This window comes from Urtica dioica, chromosome 11 (genome assembly GCF_054948205.1).
Source record: "Urtica dioica subsp. dioica isolate 48M chromosome 11, U.dioica_male_clone48M_v1_H2, whole genome shotgun sequence".
In the NCBI taxonomy this organism is placed as follows: Eukaryota; Viridiplantae; Streptophyta; class Magnoliopsida; order Rosales; family Urticaceae; genus Urtica; species Urtica dioica.
In genome coordinates this window covers 10,816,897-10,831,650 of record NC_142766.1, presented here as the reverse complement: position 1 = coordinate 10,831,650, position 14,754 = coordinate 10,816,897, and the positions used below count along the sequence as shown (strand labels likewise).

The 14,754-nt window shown below is 36.8% G+C and overlaps 2 protein-coding genes across 2 annotated transcripts; both read left to right on the top strand.

Annotated features, from left to right (window-relative positions):
• The first annotated feature begins 513 nt into the window (after window positions 1–513).
• On the top strand, window positions 514–6,914 carry FAS1 (chromatin assembly factor-1 (FASCIATA1) (FAS1)). Its single transcript, XM_089601169.1, has 12 exons — window positions 514–1,065; window positions 2,056–2,155; window positions 2,916–3,063; window positions 3,149–3,272; window positions 3,575–3,936; window positions 4,049–4,372; window positions 4,497–4,578; window positions 4,655–4,795; window positions 5,367–5,768; window positions 5,862–5,999; window positions 6,182–6,227; window positions 6,307–6,914. Exons 1-12 carry the CDS (start codon window positions 625–627, stop codon window positions 6,483–6,485), a joined length of 2,487 nt encoding a protein of 828 aa, XP_089457295.1. The 5' UTR covers window positions 514–624; the 3' UTR covers window positions 6,486–6,914.
• A 6,091-nt stretch (window positions 6,915–13,005) lies between these two features.
• Window positions 13,006–14,031, top strand: LOC149381165 (protein FAR1-RELATED SEQUENCE 12-like). The gene is made up of 2 exons (XM_089630093.1): window positions 13,006–13,192; window positions 13,692–14,031. Exons 1-2 carry the CDS (start codon window positions 13,160–13,162, stop codon window positions 13,983–13,985), a joined length of 327 nt encoding a protein of 108 aa, XP_089486219.1. The 5' UTR covers window positions 13,006–13,159; the 3' UTR covers window positions 13,986–14,031.
• The last annotated feature ends 723 nt before the right edge of the window (window positions 14,032–14,754 follow it).

The window sequence follows — 14,754 nt, the reverse complement described above, 5'->3', positions numbered from 1 at the left end:
TCTTTTCATTTCTTCAAAAACAAAAATGAAAACTGTACCAAACACTTTTTTTTTCTTCAGTTTTTTCAATTTCTCAAAAACAAAAATAAAAACTGTACCAAACAAATTTTTGAAAACAACTGCAAAATAATTTTTCAATACAACTACAAAAATTAGAAAATAGAAAACAAAATTTTTTTGAGTTAACTACCGAACAACTATAATTTTTCAAATGTTCAGGTCTAAAAAATAACATTTCTCAATGCTAAAATAGACCGGACTGGATATCATCATATCTTTCCCATTTAAATCAGATCAATTGGTTATTAGACACGTAGGCAACACCTGTTAGGAAGAATAAACGACACGCCGTTTTATGCAAATGCGTGGCGCGCGAAATACCAAATACTCTGAAAAACGCTCTTTTGGAGCCAAACTCATCCTTTCTTTTGGCGGGATAACCTATAAAATTTTAATTTTTATTTATTTACTTAATTTTTATTTGTCTAGAATATTTTTTCCTAAATCATTTTGCCCGTCTCTTCCTTTCCAAGCCCCCAAAAATTATCTTCCTTCTTTTTCTTCTTCCTTTTTTCATCGCTGTTTTAGTGTTTATTCGGAGCGGAACAGAGAGATCTCGGCGAAATGGAGTGTCAGACGGTGGTTATGGCTGACGCTTCGGTCCCGAAGAGGACTCAGAAGCGAAAAAGAACGAGGCTTGAACCAGAGATTATGAGCGAAGACCAAAAGGAAGCTAGAATCGGAGCTCTACGAGACGAGCTCGAAGCTCTGTTCAGGTACTACAAAGAGGCGATGTGCGAGAAAGTCGATCTCGGCGGCACGGTTAGGCAGACCGCGGTCAACGCGGTGGTCGCGGCGTTGATGGAAGAGAGAGACGCTCCTCTGTCGGACCTCGTCGACCAGGTCTACGCCGAGACGAAGGCGATCGGAATTTGTCAGGATTTGAATATGGCGGCGGTGAAGACTGCTGTGCTATTCGTTGGGCAGAGAGTTTCGTATGGAGTTCCAAATCCTGACGCCGATGTGTTGGAAGACCAATCTGAATCTTGTCTTTGGTGTTGGGAGGTAATAATCTCCTTTGACGTGTGCGTTTTCCTCTTTCGGATTCATATATTTTTGTTCGTTGGTTCGTATGTTTATTTGTGCGTTTGAATTTTTAGCGATTGTGCATATGGGCTAGCGGTTTATGACATTTTTTTTAGTCTTATTCAATTCATGGTGTTTTTTTTTTTTTTTTGTGTGTTTCTGATTAATTTATGTTACTTCAGATTTATACAGGCACTTCATTCGTGTAAGCTATTACTTTGCATTTTAGACTAACCAAACACGCTTATAGAGTTGCTGGGTAGTTTAGTTTAATTATTGGTAATGGGACGGGTAAAGTTTTTTCTCAGAGATCAGTGAAAATATATCGTTTCATATTGGTTTTACAAATCTTTTTGTTGTTCGTAGGTGTTTGATGAGTAGCTTTAATTATGGGCTCTATTAGATGGGTAATTTAACTTAGTAATGGTTTATATTGGCAATGGATGTGCTCAAATCCTTACTGGGTAAATTTAACGGATTTGAAGATGTCAATGCTTTTGTGATTGCTGTAAAGATGAAATCTATCGTTTGGAATTTACGAGTGATCTTTTGCCGTGTATATGGCACACAATATTCATTAGGGTAGAGAAATTTGGTTCAAATATGCCCTTGTCGATTTTCCTATGTATTTTCAGTCTGTTGTTTGTTGTTCAAGTGCAATTTCTTATAATTTAGATGCTTTTTCTTCTCAATTTAAGAATTAAGAGTATTTCTTTATCTGGTCTAGTGCAGTTATTAAGGCCTTAAAAAAACCCCGCCTTTGACTGGATTCCCTTTTGGAATCGTCTCATTTTATTGAAGATCTGGAAAATATACTTCGAATGCCTGTGCTTTTTATTATAGATCTTTAAGACATAAATATTGGAATATGCGTGATGGAAGATGCTACTCTCCCTTCTCTGAATTCATTATCTAGATATACATTTATCATTAAAGTTAGATTTACTCATAAGATTGCAAATTTTGTAGACAAGGGACCTAAAGCTGATGCCTCAATCTGCTCGGCAAGTGTTGCATATCAGGCGAATTTGTCGCAAAAAGATTCATGAGAGGATAACTGCTGTATCTGGTTAGTTTATTGTCCTTGCGCTTCCTCTGCTTACATAATTCGTTAAATGGTCACTAATAAGTTTTAACCACTGCTCTTAATCTCCCCGATGTAGGTTGTTTATCTATTCAATTTTATGTGAAGAACTCTTTATAAGATGTGTTGCTAAGCTATAAATAGAGCGTAACAGTAGTATCTCCAAGTGTATTCGTGTACAGTTCACCCTTGTACAATATAATTGTAAACGAACCAATTTAAAATAGAATCAAGCAAAACACGAATACTTCCATCTATCTCTAGCTCTCTCTTTATCCCGTATGTCTTAATTTCCAGCAGATTATAGTAGGAGGGTGGTATCGTTGGTGATCTTGTATCAAATTAACCTTGTGTTACGATCCTAGTTGATTCCTACATTGTCAAGCATGGGATTGGCATTTAGGAGTCCCACATCACTAAAGTATGGGCTTAGTATGTGGGTTTATAACCTCTTGGGCACCCTCTCCTTAATAGCTAGCTTTTGGGGATGAGTTTTACCCAAAGGGTTGTATCACCTTATTTCAAGTTGTTCCAGAAGTCTTAGTTTTATAATTTATATCGCTAAATTGTCGGAATTAAATAGTTTCATCAGTCAATACACCCTGCTGCATTTTTCTTTTTGTGCTAAGATACCAATTCAATCATTTTCGTAGGATTTGTCATGCCTTGGTGTGACAGAGATTCAGTTACCATGTCTTGTACTTTTCTCATAGACCACTTTCTTCTATCGTCTTTTTTCTATCAGAAATGATGGCGGCGTTAGAGCAAAAAGAGGGGGATCCAAATCATAAATCAGACCTGGTGAAGGCCTCAAATAAGCTTGGAAAAACTATTTCGGAAGCACTAATTCGTCAGTTGATAGGCGATCTTGTGCAAAAAAATTGTGCAGACCAGTAAGTATCTGTAGTGACTATCAGGAGTGATGTTCTTTCTGATTATATTTTATTCATATTTTCTGCACTTTTAAAATTTTTACAGGGCTCAAAAGGAAGCAAAAAGGGAAGAAATGTTGCTCATCAAACAACTGGACAGAGGCAAACGGGAAGCTGAGAGAGAGATGAAAAGATTGGAAAGAGAGATGGTGAAGGAAAGGTTGCATAGTGTAAGTACAGATGCAACGGTCTTTATTATTAATTTTTTTTTTTTGCGGGGTAGTTCTTGGCTGATTTAAACTTCCAGGTGATCTGATGGGCATTAAATACAATTTTAGTGTTATTTAAGAGTTTGTGAAAGGACCTTGGAGATGGAATGAGGGCAAGTTAATTATTTTACATAAACATTCACAGTATCTAAATCTGTCCAATCTCTTCATTTTTCCTTTTTTGCGAGTGAAAAAGCTGTTGCATTTCGGTAGATATTTTTTTTCTGCTCATTTTTCTTATAATTAATTGATTTTTTTAACAGGAAAAAGAGCAAAAGCGCCTGCAAGAGGAGGCAGAAAAGGAGGAAAGGCGCCGTGTAAAAGAGGAATCTGATATGAAGAAACAGCTGAAGAAACAGCAAGAGGAAGCTGAGAAAGATCATCGACGAAGAGAGAAAGAAGAAGCTGAGCATAAAAAACGACTTCTGCTGCAGAAGCAAGCTTCAATGATGGAACGTTTTGTTAAGCGAAGCAAAACTGTACCGTCACAGCCCGATTGCTCTCCTGCCAAAGTGACTACTATCACGCCAACTAAAAAGATTGAGAAAGTCTCGGAGGCAGTTACTCAAACAATGGACTGCGCCCTTTCTGAAAATGAAAAGTTGAACGTTGAGGATATTTCAAAGTATGTTTCTTCTTCTGCTGTGGTTTGATGATACTCTTAGTTTCTCTTATCTTGATCCAGACAACAGTGTTTTCTGTAACCTCAGATTACTAATTGCTAATATGCTTACCAGGTTGCACTTGTCTTCGTGGCGCCGCTTAGGTCATTCTATTCGCTCAAATACAAGGCAGCACTGGGGCATACGGCAAAAGCCTAAAACTGAACTTTTTAAGCAAATTAAGCTCACCCCAAATAGACCACTTGTTGCAGCGACTGATGAGTCGGATGAAGAGAAACTTGTGGATGAATTCGGAGAATGCGTATCTGATGATAGATCATGTCAGACCAATGCAAGCTGCTCTTTTTCTGATGCTAGGAAGCTCATCCGTGGGAAGCAGTTGCTGCAATTCGACAAAAGTCACAGACCTGCTTTTTATGGTATCTGGCCGCAGAAAAGGTGAATTTTGTGGTGCATGAAACTATGCTACCAGCATTAAATCTATAGATCAAATGAGAGCATGTATGGAACCTCTGACCAGAGTTTGATAGATTAAATTATTTACTTTTATTTGCCCTTTCAGCCAAGTTGTTGGACCACGCCACCCTCTCAGGAAGGACTCTGAAATAGATTATGATGTGGATAGTGATGAAGAGTGGGAAGAGGTGATTTTCTGTTTTATTAACACTTTACTTTCTTTGACACACTCTAGAAAAACCACCTTAATGTTATGCTATACAGGAGGATCCCGGTGAAAGCCTTTCAGATTGCGATAAGGACGATGAAGATGAGACTTTACATGAGGAAGGTTCAAAAGTTGATGACGGGGATGAAAGTGAAGATGGGTTTTTTGTACCTGATGGGTATCTCTCAGAAAATGAGGTAAAATATCTGTTGCTCAAAAGTTGAAGCTAAAACTTAATTGTCTACGTGCAGTTTAATTTTTCTGCTAAAGAAATATCATCTGCCCGTCCTTTACTTTAATAACTTACCAAGCTGTGCATCATTATTGGGAACACTTTTGTATTGATGGTGTACTTACATTGGCAGTATCTGGTAATCTGGTTCAATTTGGTTGATTGGGTATCGTTTGTCAATGGATGTTACTGTATTATACTGTTTTTTTTTTTCATCTGATGAGTAATAATTATTTATTTATTTATTATTTTTATGTTCTCTTTCTGATTGGGAAGTGGTAGGGTGAAAATAAACCTTTATTTTATCCTTGGCAAAATGATATAAATATCCGATTTTCCCTTGGTTATCTATGGCCATATAAGTTCCACTCTGGTTGACATTACGGATTAGCTTCTGTATTCTAATTCCATGGGACAAATATCTATCCTATTTCCAATTGTGTCAAAGTAAAGACATTGATATACGGAAGCATGCTCGATAAATAATTTATCCAACTCCCGTGAGATTTACTTAAAAAAACATTGTGCTGGCTCAGGGGGTGCAAGTTGACAAGATGGATTGTGACGTCACAGCTGAAGAATTCAAAAGCCCGCTAGGTGTAGAAAGTGAGGAGTTCTGTGGTTTACTTCGGCAGCAGAAGTATTTGAACAAGCTGACGGAACGTGCTCTCAAGAAAAATCAGCCTTTGGTTATATCAAACTTGATGCATGAGAAGGCGTATATGTCGACAGCTGAAGATCTCGTGGGCATTCCCAAGTTGGAGCAAATGTTCTTGCAAGCTCTGAGTATGCGTGTATTTCCTGGTAGTTCGCTTATAGAGATTTCTCTAGGTAGTTTGGAATCCATCGACCAAGAAGTGTCTACTCCAACTGTAAAGGATAGTGCAACGCCAAACCCAACCGCGAATTTCATGTCAGACTCTGACATGCGAACACTGGTAAGTCATGAAAATTCAATAATTGTCAACATCTTCGAACTTTTTAGACTTGGTCTGTTTCTTATTATTTTGCCTTGTTTTTTGCAATGTCAGGTGTCTACGATCCAGTCAACCCCTCAGAGTATCCATAAGTTAGCTGAATGTTTGCAGGCAAAGCTACCAGGTTTCTCAAAGTCTCAGTTACGTAACAAAGTGCGCGAAGTATCAGACTTTGCAGACAGTCGATGGCAGGTATGAGCTTGTCCCTGTAACTTTGAGCTATTCTTAAATGGAGCACTTTAAAACCCCACGTCTCGCAAACTTGAGAGGTTTTGATTTCACTGAGCAAAAAATTAACGAAACAAGTAAAAAATTTCATTTGATTGGCCAGCAAATTTATGTTTTTACTAATTTAACTCAATCTTTTGGTGCAGGTCAAGAAAGAAGTGCTGCAAAAGCTCGGCTTGTCGACATCCCCGGGTACGTGGTGTTATATTTTGGCGGAATATATATCATCACAGTTGGAATATTAACAATAAAAATGCTGTTCATTTAGCAGAAAAGAGCTCGGCGCGGCCAAGAAGCACAAGAAGCATCGCCACCTTTTTCTCGAAAAGGTGTTTGCCTCCTGCTGGTGATAAAGGCAGCAGAAGCATGAATCCCAACGAAACCTCGCCACAGCCAACTCTCAAAACCAGTTCTGCTGTGCAACAACAACAGAGCTTAACACACGACTGAACCCTCACGTTCTCATTCACATGCGATCCAGTTAGGGTTCTAGATTTCTGAAACGTATAGCACCCAGTTTTTGAGCCACAGCGTGTGTATGGCAGTAAACTCATGTGCTCACATGTGACCTAATTGACAAGGGTTCTGGGGGTCTTTTGTGGGTGTTTCACATGCCAACATGTTTGCTTTGTTGATTTCATGTTTGTCCCTCTCCATTGTAGTGTTAAAATCAACTTTCACCCAAAAGAACAGCCACAGCTACTATAGAGGTTTGAGCTATACATAAATGTGGGATATTAATGTTTGAAACCTTGAGATTGGTTCAGGACATGTACCTTGTTTTTTTTTTTTTTTTTTTTTGGCAGGGAAAGAACTGTACACTCCTCGATAATCTTTGAATGCGAAACATGCTTTTGTAATCTGGTGTGACCATGCTCATACTTGATTAATAATCTAGTGCCAATGTACCCAATTAATAGATGGGTTTAAGTGCTGCGATTATACATTTCAAGCTAAAAAGTATAGCAAACGCAAAAATTATTCTCTCCATGTGACGAGTCCGACGTTTTTGAATTATTTACGGTCATATTTCTCCGATGTTTTGGCAATAGAAAAATGATCCAAGCAATAGAAATATGATCTGGGTAAGCTTTCGCTAAACATGGTTTTTCCTCTCTTTATTTCTATTACTTTATATTAAAGAAAAAGTTGTAGGTATCCCAGTTGCCGCCGCTTGAAAGGATCCACAGTAATAGATCATTTTTCAGTAGGGGCTAAAAAAAAGGATTTTCAATGGGCCTCAAAGATTGGATCTGTGATAATAATTATGGAAAGATTATCACTATCTTTTCAGGGCGCATCTCCTAACTTATGATCTGTATCAGAGGGTCCCAAACGTGTCTAAACCACAATTACAACTATATAGTTGAACATATGTTATTCATTATTCATGGTTAGTTGCAGGCTTGCAGCAACTGAAAGAAGAAGAATGAAAAAAATAAATACTTGGATATTGCCATGTTAGTCAACGTTCTTTAATTAACCTTATAGGCCCCGGAAGCCGCTTTGGCAAGCAGAGTATAAGCTTGTACCACATGTAAACATTGATAGTTGGTGGTGACAAAATATACGCATAGCAAAATGGCATCAGAAATTAAATTAGTCATGGCCCACACTCGGCCATACCTTTGAAGTCACAAAACAAGAAAATCTACAACCCTAGTTTATGGCTTTAGAGCAGCAACTAGGATCCAACAAGGGGGACACAATCGTCGACACGACACCAAGAGTCATAGTCAAAATGGAGGTTAGAAGTGCGGGGGTCTTAATTTGCAACCCACGCCGAGTAAATAACTCTTAAAAAGAGTGTTGGGTTGATTGCTTACTTGGCACACCCTAGTGTGCTTCACAATTTGAGCCAAATAAATCCGACATTCACCCTTGATCAATACATGAAGGAGAAACTCTATCAAATTTATCAGAATGTGGTGGCTTCTGATTGTCATGTTAGCTCCTACAATGTTGTATCCACGAGTCACCCAGTCGGATGTTCAAACTCATTCAAAACCCATCATAATTCAAGCTGAGGTTGCTTCTTTGTCAATGTTATCCTCCCCCCACCAACTTTGCATTTTTCGTTCTTAAAGATCTTAAAGGGTTAAATTTTTTTGGAAAGAGGCATTTGGAAGGTAGAGAGAGCTCTTACCAAAAGAAAATAAATCTCTAAAAGTCTAAGGAGTCGCCCATGCCAAATAAACCCATGGCTCCAAAGGTAGGGGCATGTTGAAAATGTTGCGGTCATTCCATCGCAGGTTGCAGCCGACATTAACAAAGATGAAGCCACACATGTTTAGTCTTCCAAAATGAGTGCCCAACAACGGCTAGGAAAGTCTTTATGGTCTTCTTTCGTTGGTTGCCCTCCTCATTCGGCCTCGCTCATTTCTATCTCCTAGACCACAATAATATTGAAGAATGCGTGGATGATCATGTTCCTTCTTCTGCACCCTGACTTAAGGGATTATGGCCTCCATTTTTCGTTATCTTCATGCGAACTTAGTCAAGTTTCTACAAGTTTTCATCCTTGATATTCATGGTTTGTCTGTTCGCTAATTATTCACTCATCTTGTTTGAATTTGAACTGTGTCATTTTCAATTTTATCCTTCTGTTCTTTTATTATTACTTGTATTTATGTTATAAGTGCGTCTTCTTTAGGTTCCGATGTCGGATGTCATTGGACTTGCTCCTTTCGTTAATCTCCTCCTCCAGTATCGTCTTAGACCATTCTAATATGGAGGTTATCGAGGGCAAGTCTTCTCCTTCTCCTCTCGGGTCCTGAACTCATCACTTTGAGGACACGACCGCCAACCCCAATTAAGTATAAGTATCTTTCTCAACACATTCTGATTGCTCATTCTTTACCCACCATGCTCGCGCAAGAGGTAAAAATTGACGCAAATGTTTATCTCCAATCTTCTTAAGTTTCTCTACTTCTAATGACTCTCGACACTAATTTCTAATGATAGCACTAAACCAACTTATGGTGGTCACATCACACCACACCACGATGTTCCTTCATAACTTGTGAGCATTGATCACACCCACCCATCGACTCCTCTTTCGGACCCATTAGGTTCTTTTGGTCGCATGCAGCGACTTTAGCCAACATCGTGAATTCCTCTCTCCTCATTTGATCCAAGGATTTTTTCCTTCCTAATTTTCTTTCAGTGTGTATATATCTTTGCTTTTGACTAGTTTTGTTTTAGTCATGAGTTTCTTGGCTTGGATTGATTTCCACAGTTGTCATCTTTTCCTAGGTTAATATGTTCATTCAATTTTCTCCTAAGACCTTTCTCAACTTCTTGGCACGGCGGCGCTTGCTGCGCAAGCGTCACCGATCTTGATGCAAATAGACCTCCTCGCTAATACTAAGGAGGTTCTTCCTTAAGACCATGTCAAACCCACTTTAAAGCAGCGATCCTACCATATTGTGAAACATGTCCCATTGAATGGGTCCTTTGTGGAGAAGTCCTCCATTTGGAGAATCAACCATGGCGGCTTAACCTTACAGATATCGAGCTTTTGGATAATAGAGTACGACATCAAATTGATACTCGTTCATGTATCACAATTTTTTTTTCCGAATGTAGGCCCCAATAGCACACTAACGAAAATTTCCATACCTATATTTGTGTTAAATATATATATAAAAACTTAAAATTGATCATTTTCATTTCATTATATTAACAAAAAATGCAGGCCCGGTCCAACTATTAGGTAACATAGGCAATTGCCTAAGGCCTCCCCATTTTGAAGAAAAGAGGCCTTAAATGTTTTAGTGTCAAAATGAAAAGAGGCCTTAAATGTTTTAGTGTTGTTATATATTTAGATCTTATGATTATGATGACGGGTCTTTTCTATATTATTTGTTGTTTCCATATCGTGTTTTATCATATTTTTGTAAATAGAACTATATGGTGTATGGTGTGGTAGCGGGGTTTAGAGTTATGGGTTAATTTTTACAATTATTTAGCAAAATAGCCAAATCAAACCTTTAAAATTGCTAAATAGCCAAGGTTTTGTAAATACTAAGTAAATAGCCAGATATCATTTAAGACACTTCTAAATTTACCAAAACGCCCAGACTTTCCCGCCCATAACACACGGTTGACTTAAAAAAAAACAATAAAATAGGTAACGTGATTCAGAGAATCGAGGAAGTAATAACTGCATTTAAAACCGATCATCTCCCCACCGATTTTTACTCTGCCATTAAAAAAAAATCGCTCCCAAAATTATTTTCATAAACCAGCTCCTCTCTCCGACGAACTGCAAGTATTTTGGCGACATCCGACGAACTGCAACTATTTTTCAGACCAGCTCCTCTCTCCGGCTGTAACAGGTATGCATGTGTGATTTTTTTTCGATTGGAACTCTTATTTACTAATGTTCAACCTCGATTTACATATTAAAATTTTTCAAATTTTTTTTTTTGGAATCGATTTTGAAATTAGATGGTATTGAACATTCCTCTCCCTATGTGTAATGAATCCGTGGATTATTGGTCATTAATCCTAAAATTTACACAAAACCCTTTTCATAACAATGAAATTTGGGGGATCCGACTATTGTGATTTAAATACAAAATCATGTGTCATTCAGTGATTATTATGTTTATTGTAAATCCTTTTGAATGTTTAAATGTTGTTGGAACGGGTTTGATGTATAAATCTTGATGTGTTATATCTATATCTTGATGCGCAGTAAAATGAAATCATGTATCAGTGTGTTAGTTTTCCCGATATACCATTGTGAATGCGTTTAGAAAATTGGGTGTTTGGATGTTAGAAGAAAAAATTGGAGTCGACATATTTTGCAGTAAATCTGAGTAAATATTGGATAGTCTAAGTTATTTGGACCAAATATTTATTTACACATATTTACTGCTGAGTTTGGATGTTAGAAGAAAATAATAGTAGTCGACATATTTTGCAGTAAATCTGAGTAAATATTGGATAGTCTAAGTTTTTTGGATCAAATATTTATTTACACATATTTACTGCTGAATTTGGATGTTAGAAGAAAATAATAGTAGTCGACATATTTTGCAGTAAATCTGAGTAAATATCACACCGTGTAAGTTTTTTTGACCTTTTCTTTATTTACACATATTTACATCTCAAGAAGAACGGCGAACCAGTTGCAGTGAAGCTTGCCATCAATGAGAGACCAAAACGCGTTATAAAGAAACCAGCAATGCTACATTCACCATATGTCACGAAGAAGAGAGTAACAAAGCAGGTTGATGAGAATCCAAGCAGCCAGCCTAGTTTCTCACTCAACATCGACGATGTCTAAACCGTTTATCTTGCTTTTTAATTCACCATCAGGATTTCAAAATTTATTCTATTACTTAATGATGTGTATTTTGAGATTTATGTTTGCTAACTCTTTTGGTACTTTGGATTCTTCGTTAATTCAAAGAAACATATATATGAATAAACTTTGTAATTACTAAGACCTATATATTTTGATGTTATTGGTTAAACTGAAACATGACTTACGTAAATCTGGGTAAATAACCTATCGACGCAAATGTACATGAACACTCAACCAACAATATTTACATTAGTTTACTGATCCCTACAGAAATCAAGAATGCAATATAAATCTGGACGAAAAATATAAGAAATAATATATAAAAATAAACAAAAAAATTACAACTGCCACGTCCATTTAGTTCCTAAAATAAAGGGATCATTAATAGACTAAATCCTGTTCACACTTATATGAGGAAATACAATTCCAAAAATTTTGGGAATAAATTTCATCCGAAAATTCAAATTAGTAATTCAAAATTCAAACGCTCATGGGCAATTTTCGGAAATAAAAAAACCTATTTTTGGCCACGTCATCGGAATGGCTATTTACTTAGTATTTACAAAACCTTGGCTATTTAGCAATTTTAAAGGTTTGAGTTGGCTATTTTGCTAAATTACCCTAATTTTTAAGGCCAAAAAAGAGAAAAACTTTACTATAATATGACCAGAAGGCGTTGTCGACTCAGGTAAAGAAATTGGAACGTGAGTTAGAATGTTAGCTCTATCTTTTTATATATTTGGATTTGGAGTTTTAATATTAATATATGTGTTTCTTAGTTCGAATGTTTAGTTTTTTCAAATATTTTTTTTTTTTTTTTTTTTGACGAATCATTTATCTTTCTTTATCTCATACTTTTTGCAAATGATTTGTATCTTAATTTTTCTCTCATGTAACTAGCCAATCCTCTACCTCTCCCCTTTAAGTAAGTAAAGGATCTAGCCCAACTTTGCAATTATACCCTGCATAATCTTATACCTTTGTGATTTGTTTTCCGCGACAAAGAGATCGTTCTTTCTTGTTCTCCATGGCAGGTGTGGTGATTTCATTTTCTCTGGTAATCCATCGGAGAAGAGTTCCGTCGGAATAGGAGCAGCGTCGAAGAAGTCTCGCATCAAAATTTTGGGTGATTTAGAGTTTGAAATTGATTTTAATAAAGAGATCGATTGGGTGAGGTGATCTCGGAGTCGTCGAGGTCCGTTCGAGGTGACCTTGGAGTCGCCGGATAAGGTGACGAGCATGTAAGATATTTTTACACATACTAAAGGTGTTCTAGCAACATGAACACGTTAAAGCGGAAGCGAAAAGGATCGGTTTACCTCCGGCCATTGTTGTGTTTTTTCGGCGAGCTCCGGACTCCGATTCCGGCGAGTTGCTTTGAGGATCTTCTAAACTCTCGCTCTCACCCTTAGATGGCGTTGGTATTCGGAATGTGTGAGTGAGTTTAGGGACCCCAAAACCGTCATATTTATAGGCTCCAAACCATCAATGGAGAATATTGCAATCCTTTAATTAAGGGATTGCGATTTGATTTCCGACATTAATATGAGCGCGATTTGATCAGAATTAATGAGTTTATATGGACCATAATAAGTGGAGATTATTTCCATATAAGAAAATATTATTTCATTAAGAAATAATCTTACAGAGCAGAGATGGCGGAGACTTCAACGAGGGGAGAAGACAAGATTCAAGCATTGGTCGGAGCATGAGGTATGCGATCGATTTTATTAAAGAGCTCAATTGGGCGGCTGTTTGGTCTGGAGAAGGTCACGACCGGAGACTGTGGAGATGACGGCGAGCGGCGATGGCAAAATTGGATCGTCAATCAGAGCGTGAGGTGTGTGAGCGATTTTAGGTTATTTGAAGGTCGTTAAGTAAATTAATTAACCGTACGAGTTCATTCTATTTACTATTTTAGATTTTTAGTTTGTGGCTTTGTATTCAAATCATCAATAAAAAAAATATCTCTTGTTGTTTCATTAAATCAGTTTTTCAAATTGTTCAGTCAATTTGGTTTGGTGATTTCTCATCGTTGTGACTTAGATTGCTTTTAGATTTCAAGATTTTTTAAGTTAATTTAATTAATCGTCTGAGTAAATGTAATTAACTATAACCATATAGATGTCTTGTTGTTGTTTCATTTGTTTTCATATTCTTTTTTTAGTAGATTTCCATTGAATTTATCATGGCTTTGCTTGGTTCTCGAAGTTCATATAAAGATGTTGAAGATTTTGTAAGTTATTTAAATTGCTAGAATAGTTAATTTAATTTACCATAAACATAACGGGTTCTTGTTTTGTGTTTGTGTGTTAAATATGGATTCTCTTTGTGCACAGGTCAAGAATGATAACCTAGAGGCCGATATGAAAAACATGAATGGAAACAACGAGGACGACGAAGAAGGCGAGTCTAGAGTAGAGCCTCGCGATGGATTAAAATTCAACACCGCTGCTGAAGACACGCGCGATTTCTGTTTCTCATACGCTGACTGGATCGAGTTCAAGATTCGAATCGGCCAGCTGTACCGCTCGAGGACCGATGAGACGGTCTCTTTCCGGAGATTCGTCTACTCGAAGGAGGGGTTTCAGATGAACTCGCGGACGAGCGGTCTGACGCTGATAATATGTTAATTAAATTACTGGAATAGTTAATTTAATTTACCATTAACATAACAGGTTTTTGTTGTTTTTTATGATCTCATTTGTCATGTTTAGTAGATTTTAATGGATTTGCTAGGTTTTATCTTTATTTTTTTTTCCAACTAAGATGTTGTATTGTTAATTTTAAGGCATCTTTTTTGATATATTAAAATTTATTGATTAGCTAATATCATTTACTTGTTCGTGTATAATTATTGTGCTCTATTTTTTGTAGCAAATGTTTATGTGTTAATATTTGTATGATTATTATGCTAGTCAATCATCACGTGAATCTTGTTTTTATAAATCTTTTTATGTTTGTTCACATATTTACACTTCTTTCATCACTTACAAAATAATAACTTCTTAGGGTAATTAACTAATTATAACAGTAAATTCAATTAACTATAGATTTGAGCTTATTTATTCACTAACATACATCAATTTTCTCTGGTTAATCAATTAATCAATATAGATATAAAACAACACATCTTTTACCACACCTCAAACCCACATGCATTTATTATAATAATGTAACAAGCATTATAGAAAAATGTAAAAGAATATTAACACTTTTCAAGTATATTAATTAACGACACACACAATCTAATTACTCAGAGTCCCGCCTCTCGATGAACTCGGAGTCGTCGGAGAAGGCTCGCATCAAAACTTTGGGCGATTTAGGGTTTGAGATCGATTTTAATAGAAGAGATCAATCTGGCGGCGGTCTCGATTGAGGTGACCTCGAAGTCGTCGGAGA